Source organism: Aethalodelphis obliquidens, unplaced genomic scaffold (genome assembly GCF_003676395.1).
Source record: "Aethalodelphis obliquidens isolate GAN/ISIS:26980383/991018 unplaced genomic scaffold, ASM367639v1 scaffold6, whole genome shotgun sequence".
Classification (NCBI taxonomy): Eukaryota; Metazoa; Chordata; class Mammalia; order Artiodactyla; family Delphinidae; genus Aethalodelphis; species Aethalodelphis obliquidens.
Genome location: NW_020837950.1, coordinates 61,822,864 through 61,833,071, shown reverse-complemented (window position 1 = coordinate 61,833,071; position 10,208 = coordinate 61,822,864). Strand labels below are relative to the sequence as shown.

Here is a 10,208-nt window from a genome sequence, read left to right as displayed (position 1 = left end):
CACTGTCTGGTTTTACTGACTGCACCCCATAACACAAGATGTTCCTCTTTCTCCTGTATTTTATTTAAATTGGTAATTCTGTATAGAGCAGTGGTGCTCAAGCCAGACTGCACACTCAAAGGTGGGGAGTGGGGGAGTGTTTAGTCTAACTGATGATTGGCTTAGGTCCTGTTAAATCAGGATATCTAGAAGTGAACCCTGGTGTCTGTATTTGAATTTGAATTCCCCAGGTAATTCTTTTTTTTTTTTAGATTTTTTTTTTTTAAGCCTTGTATTTTCTTTTCTTCCTTTTTTAGGAATAATTAAATTTTGGCTGCATTGGGTCTTCGTTGCTGCCCATGGGCTTCCTATTGTTGCGGAGCATGGGCTCTAGGCACCTGGGCTTCAGTAGTTGTGGCACTCGGGCTCAGTAGTTATGGCTCATGGGCTCTCGAGCACAGGCTCAGTAGTTGTGGTACACAGGCTTAGTTGCTCCACGGCACGTGGGATCTTCCCAGACCAAGGCTCGAACCTGTGTCGCCTGCATTGGCAGGCGGATTCTTAACCATTGCGCCACCAGGGAAGTCCTCCCCAGGTAATTCTAATGTGCAGGGCTGAGAATCAATGACCTGTTCGAGAACAGTGGTCCACAAACTTTGATTTTAGGATAGCTTTTCACTCTTAACATTGAAGACCACAAAGAAGCTTCTGTTTTGGTGATACGTGTTGACATTAACCATTTCAGAAATTGAAATAGAAAAGTTTAAAAATCAACTCATTTAAAGTAACAATAGTAAACCCCTACATAAGAAACATTTTAAAATAAAAAATAACTATTTTCAAACAAAAAAACGTAGTGGGAACAGCCTTGTTTTATATTTTTGAAAGTCTTTTTAAATGTCTGGCTTAATAAAAGACAGCTGGATTTACATAGCTGCTTTTGCATTCCATTTGCTGCAATATCACACAACATGTAGCTGGTGGAGAACTCCACTGTACGCTAATGAGTGAAACAGGCAAATAATGTCTTAGTATTATTAATAAAAGAATATATTCCTGATTCATCTTTACAGCTTGTTTGATGGTTTCTAATAAAGGAAGATTCCATCTTATCATCTCTTACTCTGTAGGACTTGCAGTCTTGAAACACATCTATAAAATGTGAGATGAGTTACTGGCTTTTTTGAACTTGAGGTTACATTTCTTTATTATCTTAAGTGTGTCCGAACTCTTTTAATAGTACCTGTCACTAATTAAAAAACAAATATTTAGGCCAGAAGGATTCCAGAGCAGGAATTCTGTTAATATTTTGATTACCTCACGTAAAGCTAGTTGGCAAGTCCTACTGGTACCATGTTTGGTGCTACCTTCCTTTCCATAGTGGCTTATTTGACTCAGCTGGTTTTTCAGCCTGAGTCTCTACATTTTACATGCTGCTGCCAGATTAATCTTTCTGAAGCAATTGCATTAATTATTCCTAGCTTGAAAAATTTAAAGTTTTCTCATTGTGTTGACTTCAAAATCCTTTGTGAAACCCATTGCAAATTCAAGAAATGATGGGCATTTTATCTGCAAAAATCTGAAAAATGAAATGTTTCATTCTCTTTTAAGGTAATTCGGAGGACTTAGGGAGAAATTTAAAGGGTGAATTGCCTGAACCACACTCCAAGCCAGACCGTCTTTTTAAGGTGCTAAGAGAGGTCAACAGAACCATCTCTGGTCACAGGGAACGTAGTATCTCGGAGGCCGCAAAAGCAAGTCTTCTGCCAGGGCAATTTTCTGTCCCTTCCTTTCTTGCCTCCCTTGCCCCTCTCCCCTGACATTTGACCCCGTAGTTGACATGTTCATAGCATATTCCTTTATGATATCCTCTAGCTTACTTTTGACATGTATTCTTTGTTAGGAGACAGCAAAAGTGAAAGTACTTAGAAGTGTAGCTTTTTTTTTTAACCCTATTAAGAGCTCTGAATCAGCTCTTTTCAATAGATATAACTGAAAATGTTTATTTTAATTTGCTGCATTGTATTTTATTTACTGATTTAGGGAATGAAAAAAGTTCTGGTGATTTATATGTTGATATTAAAAGTATAGAGTCTCAGGGCCTTTGCACTGTTCACTCTTCTTTCCTTGGCAATCAGCTTGGTTAGTTTCCTCACTTACTTGAGATGTGGGATCACCTCAGCACCACTTTCCCTGGCCACCCTGTCTCCCACACCTCATATCTTATTTTTCTTGCTTCACTTTTTTTTTTCTCTTAGCTTTTGTCAACATAGTTACTTATTTGTGTTACTTGTGGTCTACCTCCCCCATGGGAACATAAGCTCTATGGGGGTAGGGATTTTTAGCTGTTTTGTTCACTGCTGTATCTCTGGCATCCAGAACAGTGCTTGGTACAGAGCAGAAATGTAATAAATGTTTGTAGGGTAGGATGAATGGACAAAAAGGCAACACAACTGCAAACAAACCTCTAAACCATCTTTATTAAAAACTATCAATATAGTATAAAAATATCTTCAATTATATAGAATACAGAAGTATAACTCTACAAAATTAAATTATTTCCACACAGTTTAGTATACAGATTAAAGTTTTAGTAACATTCAATAATATATTTTAAAATATCCAAAGTATAAGTCATCGTTTTAAAAGTGTTTAGTGCAGAATACTTTTTCTTAGCTTTCCAAAATTTTGTACAGTAGAAGGTATGATTTAGCTGACTCCATGGTTTTCAACCAATGGATATTTAATAATAATAATAATAAATGGTGGTGGTAGTAGTAGTAGTAGTAGCAGCTAACACTTTTATAGCACATAGCATATGCCAGGCACTATTTAGAGGGAAATCACACAGACAACACATGATTATTCACAATATTATTTTCAAGAATGTTCAAAGTGGACAAACCTAGTAAATTGATTTCATAGCCTTTCCCATTTGTATTAGAAATATAAAAAAGCAGGCACTGCAAATTTACTATCTTGCCAGCATGCATCACCATCAAGGGTCCCTTGGCACAAATAAGAAACATTCTCTTCTCTAACCTGACCAAAAGAAACAAAGAGTGATAAAGAAAGAGAAAGGGGTTAGAAGCTAAAATGTAATTTTGTGGGGCTAAAAAATATGTGATGGTGGTAAGACAGCACTTGACTTTTTTTTTTTTTTTAAATGCTGGTTATATAGGCTTTTGCATTACAGTCTTTGGTAAAAAAGAACTTTTGCAGGATGCTAATAAACTCCAACTTAAGAATGCTTCTATATCTGCTAAAATATTCTTTGTCCCTCTTTATTTAATAAAATGGCAGATAGGCACTTCTTGTCTAATAATCAGACTGATCTGATTATGTGTGTTCAGATGTGAGTCTGAATACATATGGAAAAATGGGCAGCTAAGTTAACTTATAATGCTTATTTTGATATCCATTTAGAGATAAAAGCCAAGATAATGTTTAGTTTTATTTCTTAAAAATGTAATGTCTCTGCAACATGGTCATTACAGAGCATATCTACAATGTTGCAAATGACTTTGCCCTTATTACCATCAGTAGTCTGCTTTGTCTTTTTATTTCAGTTATTAAATGGTGGTCTCATGATTCTTTGACACCAGGAAAGCAGTTCAACAAACCAAAATTTCATTAAATGAAACAAAAAGTTCCTGATGGTAAAATCCCAAGTCTTAGTTCAGTCTGTTTGAAAATCTGAGGTGATCAATAGCTGCATTTATAAATAATTCCCAGTATTAAAAATAGCTCATGCTGTTTTGGAGGACATATCAAGAAATTTAAGACATTTACTAAATACTTTTAAATAATACCTCAGTACCTATATATGTACACAAGCAGTCCTAAGACAGTAGTAAAGAGTCTATCTACCATTTGACCAATATTATAATCTTAAGGGGGAGGATATTGCAAGCCATTTTCTACATTTCAAGAACCAAAGTTTCTTTCCCTGTTTTGAATGCCAAAATTAAGGCCCACAAGTCACTAATGGGACAAGTATAGTGGTTTGCATCTTAAATGACTGGGTGAAAATCTCTTAAACTCATGACAGAGGAATAATAGTGTTTCTTCTAAGACCAAATGTTTCAAATGGTGCATTCACTACATTTTGCAGTTAATTCAGAGTAAGCTGGAGGTCTCACGTTTGAGGTAGGGGAAAGGCAAGGGACTGGCTTTAGATGTGCCGACATAATTTGCCTTCCAAAGTTAAGTTCTGAAGGATAAAGAACCCAGTATTTTAAAGTCTTGGGGGCATCTGAGACTTCAATAGAATCCATTGGGTAAATGTCAATTAAGAATTGTCATGTTCTTCCTTTCTTTCAATCCACCAAATTCTGACAGCCAATGAAAATTCTCATCTTAGTACTTTTCTTTCTCTACTCAAAGTCGAGTAAACTATTGTTCATTAAAATGTCCCCCTTTGGGAAAACCCAATACATAATGATCCATACTTGTAAGGCAAAAATTTGTATTGAACAAAAAAAGTCGCCATAGAATTTCTTTAGTCAGCTTTTTCAGTGTTTTCAACATGATTAGGTTTTTAAAAAAGGTTTACATACAACTTTCCCAAAATTCATGAACTTGCATAAAATGTGTGTGTATACCTGAATATATTTCAACAAAGAGAAAAACAATGAAAGTTTATGGACAAATAGTTTAAAAAAATATATCCTAGTCAAAATAGAATTGACCTGGAAGAGTAAAGAAAATCAAATAAATAAAGTTTAATTTTCAATCCTCTCTTCCCCCACTGTGAGGTATCTACTAAAACACCTAAACTAAAGAAAAGTATCTGATCTAAGAAGGAATCAGTACTTGGACATTACAAATTTAGGTACCAAACAATAGGCAAGAGGGAAAAAATTGCACATTTTATACTTAAGAGGGTCTTTAGACACCTCAAAGCAATCATTTCATTTGTACATGAAAACTCTGAGCTCACAGAGGTACAACAACTTGCTCATGGTCACAGCACTAATCAGTTACAGAACCTGGTCACCTCCTCCCAATTTCATGATTGTTTCGCCAGATATCAATATTAGTCTTAAGAAAAATATACAACGAATTGGGTATTTTTCCCAGATAAACATTCCTATGTTAATTTTACATAAAACACATCACAGTATTTCAAACTAGTAAATAAATTAATGGTATATACCAAAATGGAAATAAGTTAACAATCCCTTCTTCATATTTTGATCAAGTATCTTCTTCAAAAGTCTCACAAAAAGATTTAGTGCATCAAATCCAGCAGCATATCATCTCAGTCTTTAACAATCTTATGTTCAGTATTGAACAGAGGAAAGAAGTTAAACCTTATCTCTTTGTGAATGGATTTCAGCAGTTCTAACACTACTTTATGGTCTGTGCAGTGCTGCTGTACAACAAGAAAACACAGCTACAAGGTTAATCCAAAGAACAATTTAAAAGCCATTTCAATGGCAATTTCTGTGACTGAGTCATGAAAACAGACGTAAAGTTCTTGAAGTCTGGGATGAAGAAAGAGCCTCCTGTAGAGGAAAAGAACACACTCATTTCAGAAATTCCAAAAACAAAAAACAAAGGAAAAAGACTCCAACTCTTCAATTTATTTTACTTAATTTTTTTGTTTCTGAAAGAATAAGTAGTAAATTCAAAACCACTAATCTAAATCTACAGTAGGGGGAAATGCAGCTAGATTTATTATAAAATAAATAATATATGCCTTAGGTCAATTATGTTTATTTTTCCAGAGTGTAAAAAGCCTATTTTATCAATATGTATAATCATGTCCCTCAGTTTTAAAGTATTAAATGTAGTCATTATTATTACAATACAGCCAATGGTGTACCATCATTCTAAGTACAATAGTTATTAGACATTGAATTGGGATTAACATTGAAACTTTGATTGTCTTAAAGAGTTAAAATTTTAGTCTATTTAATCAATACTAATGTATACAAATCAAGCCATTTAAATCAGGTGTAGTTCTGCGTGACTGCCTTAAATTTCTCTATTCTACATAGATCAGCAACGTCATAATTCAACACCTATTGATTTTTTTCAATTCCAATTGTGAATGTAGTTAAGGCTCCACTGTACACCTGCATGTGTGCCTAACTGGTCTTCTTATCTCTGTTCTCTCCTGTGTCCACACTGTTTTCATACGCTGTTTCCAGCTTGATCTTCCAATAGCACAGCTCTGATCACACTACACTGAGTTTTGATCATGCTGATGCTCCCAAGCTTGGTTGGTTACACATCAGAATCTCAAGTGAGCTTACTAAACATACAGAGTCCCACTCCCATAGATTATGGTTCAGTAGGTCTGGGGTGGGGTGCAGGCATCTCTGATTTTAATAAGTGACTCAGGTGATTATAAATCCCGTGGACCAGCACATGGGAATTACTGCTTTGGATAACCTTTGTAAAGCGTTTGTCATACAGCTTAGTACTATATGATAGGTGTCCAGTAACATTAGTCCCACCTTACTCTGTGCTCATTCCTCCACCAATTCTCTACCGCAACTCAAAGAACTGTCAGTGGCTCAATATTTCCCTCAAAATTCAATTCCTTAGTCAGGAATTGAAAGCTCTCTGCAGTGGTCCTAACTTAGCTTTCCAGCTTGATCTTTCACTTCATCTTTGCATATGCTATTCCCCTACCATTCTAGCAAACCAGTCTACTCACTGCCATGCCTTATGATTTCCCTTGTTTGGATCTTTATTCATCCCATCCTTTTCCTAGGATGCTCTATCCAAATCCAATTCATTTTCTAAAGCAGATCAATGGAACCTCTAAGCCTTTCTTTATAATCTCAGCTTAGATTTGCCCCCTTCCTCGGAATTCCCAGAGTGTTTGGTTGTATTACCTCATTTATTATACATAGCCAGTATCTTTCTCTCTATCTCCATAGAATATGCATCCATATATACATAGGTATTTAAGCATGTTTCATATTTCTTCTGCTAGATGTAAGACCATCAGATGCAATGACTGTGTTTAGCTTTGCGTTTGCCAGTCCACCTACCCACCACCACATTTTGCCAAGCACAGCTCCATTTACTAAATCCTTACATATTTATCAAGTGACTGTGTGCCAGGTGCTGTTGCAGGTGCCAGTGGTGGACAAGACAGATCAATTCCTGACCTCATAAAGCTGACATTCTAGTGAGGGGGAGAAAGATCATAAACAAACAAGAAAATTAAGAATAAAGCGGCGATAGAGAATAACCAAGTAGCCACTTTAATGTGGGCAAGAGATCATGGCTTGTCTCTTTAACAGGGGATGGCATGCTAGCACTGGTCTGAATACCCAGGAGCCAGATATGCAAAGGTGAAGAAGTAGACCATCCCCCATCCAATGTAACTGTGCACAGTGGACGGAGGAAGAGAGTGACAGGAGGTGGAAACAGACAGGTGGGCAGGGGCCAGGGAGGGCAGGGTCTTGTAGTTAGTTGGGGGTAGGAGAAGGAGAGGGGAAGAGAAGAGGGAAAGAAAGGAGGAGAGAGGGAAGAAAGGAAGTAGGGACAGGGGCTTCTCTGGTGGCGCAGTGGTTGGGAGTCCACCTGCCGATGCAGGGGACATGGGTTCATGCCCCGATCCGGGAAGATCCCACATGCCGTGGAGCGGCTGGGCCCATGAGCCATGGCTGCTGAGCCTGTGAGTCCAGAGCCTGTGCTCCGCAACGGGAGAGGCCACAACAGTGAGAGGCCCGCGTATCGCAAAAAAAAAAAAAAAAAAAAGAAGTAGGGACAGAGAGAAGGAAATAGCAGTGAAAGTGTGAACTCATTACCTTTTAGTGTATGACTAATACAATTTTGTAAGATAACTGAATACGTTTTCTTCTTTTTTTTGGTAACAGAAAAAGAGTTGGGAGCAATTTAAAGGAGATACTTAGGAAATAAAGTAAAATTCTAAAATACATTAAAATATTATAGTTAGATTAATAATTCCATGCCTATATCTGAACATGTTTATCTCCATTACCACTTTCCTGTCACTTTTTAATATTTTTTTCCACTTACCCTACTACCCAGTAAGCCATAACTGGTGGTGTTTTTCTCTGATCAGTCCAGTTTTCAGGTGAGCATTCAAACAATACACCATGTTCTTTCACAGGGTTGAGAGAAGACACTGAATTTGTAGAACCTGAATGATCTCCACCATTTAGTGCTTTCTTCTTCTGTAAATTAATAGGTATTATTAATATTAACTGGTTACTTTAAAACGTTTTATATATAGATTTGAATTGGTTGATCGTAATACTTTAAGTGCCTGCAATGACATTCTTCTCTTTACCTGCAGGAAAATTTCTATTCTTCCTCATACTTACTTTATTATTATTTTTTATACATTTATTTATTTGTTTATTTATTTATTTTTGGCTGCGTTGGGTCTTCATTGCTGCACGCGGCGAGCGGGGGCTACTCTTTGTTGCGGTGCGTGGGTTTCTCATTGCTGTGGCTTCTCTTGTTGCAGAGCACGGGCTCCAGGCGCACGGGCTTCAGTAGTTGTGGTGCACAGGCTCAGCAGTTATGGCTCGCAGGCTCCAGAGCACAGGCTCAGTAGTTGTGGCGCACGGGCTTAGCTGCTCCGCGGCATATGGGATCTTCTGGGACCAGGGCTCGAACCTGTGTTCCCTGCACTGGCAGGCTGATTCTTAACCACTGTGCCACCAGGGAAGTCCCCTCATACTTACTTGAAACACCATCTCCTAAAAGAGACTTCACGGATAAAGTCTCTCTTGACTCTCCAAGGGAACATTTTGTTCATAGTCCTACCTTATTAGTAGTTACACTATATTATATCAGCAGTTTATAGGTTTGTTTTTCCCAGTACATTAAAATCTCTTTTCCAGGGCAGACAAAATATGCTATTCATCTTTGTATTCTTTGAAAGCAGCTGTGCTTGGTACACAGTAGGTGCTTAATGAACAGATTACTAATGAGTTACTAAATGAATAGATGATTTTGTAATATACTTAAAACACATATACTTAAAGCAGTATTGTCTCTTCCTCTAAAGCATACTCTAAATTTCCCACTGATCAAATCATTAGCAAACCAGTGACTCATTTGGAATATAAAGACTTTTTGTAAAGCTCAGGCCAAAACAGTGGAGTGATCCTTGATTCTGCTCTTTCTCTCAAAATACTTATTTAAGACATCAGCAAATCCTTTTGGCTCATCCTCCAAAATATATTCAAGATCCAGAGGCCACTGACTTCTTGCTTTGAGAGTTTCCACAGCTCCTAACTGGTCCCTGCCTCCACCTTCTCTACCCTACAAGCTCGTTCACAGTAGCATGAGTGATCCTTTCAAAACTAAGGATCATGTCATGTCCCTGCTCTGCTCAGAACTGCCCAAGAACCTCCCATCTTCTTCTAAACAAAGCCCAGACTCCCTAATCTATTGGGCCATGCATGACCTGGCCCTGCTACCTTTGCCATCTCAACTCCTACCAGTCTTCTCCCTACTCAGCCCATTACAGGGCTGTCTCAGCCACCCTACCTCTGTGGCTTTGTACTTGCTGTTCCTTCTGCCTGGAAGCTGTGCCTCCACATCTGCCACATGGCTTGGTCCCTCACTTTATTCAGGTCTCTGTTCAAATATTACTTGACATGATCAGAGGCATCTTCCAAAATAGTTACCCCCACCTCTCAACCTTACTCTGTTTTATTACTCCTCTTGAAACTTACCCTACCTGATATATTACACTGCTTGCTAATTCATTAGCCTCCCCTGTTAGAATACAGGCTTCATGAGGAAAGAGACTTTGTTTTGTTCACTGCTGTATCCCCAGCATCTTGAGTAGTATCTGGTGTGTAGTAGGTACCTCAATATTTAAATAATATGGGGAAGCCTAATTTATATTACCAAATATTACTAAATAAGTTAATGAAATAAACCTTATAGAATCTATCAATATGTTAAACAGGAAAGGAGGAGCCTAAGAATGCAAAGCACATAGAGATATATAGTCAAATATAACATTTTGTTGAATACCAATTTCTGATAGCTCGAAGAAGAAATCCTGTAAGACAAAGAATTTTACTGCTGAATGAGTCCTAAGAGATGATATAATTCAGCTCACTCACTTTATAGCTGAGAAAATAGGAAGAGTTAATAAGGCTCAGTCCAGGATTCCTTACTCCCAGCCCAATGTTCTTCTACCTTTAAGCCTAAATTCTTCACAAATTTAGCATCCTTAGTACACGTATTGCTATGTGCATTACAATCATTCTTCA

General features: G+C 37.5%; 1 protein-coding gene across 2 annotated transcripts in view; it reads right to left on the bottom strand.

The window, feature by feature from the left end:
- Positions 1–2,441: 2,441 nt before the first annotated feature.
- Positions 2,442–10,208, bottom strand: part of INTU (inturned planar cell polarity protein) — a 72,301-nt gene continuing 64,534 nt past the window's right edge. For both annotated transcript variants that reach the window (XM_027103668.1, XM_027103669.1), the window contains exons 15-16: positions 7,987–8,144; positions 2,442–5,489 (exon numbers count right to left, since the gene is read on the bottom strand). In XM_027103668.1, coding sequence (XP_026959469.1) covers positions 5,378–5,489; positions 7,987–8,144 — 270 coding nt within the window. In that variant the 3' untranslated portion in view covers positions 2,442–5,377. The remainder of the gene's footprint in view (positions 5,490–7,986; positions 8,145–10,208) is intronic.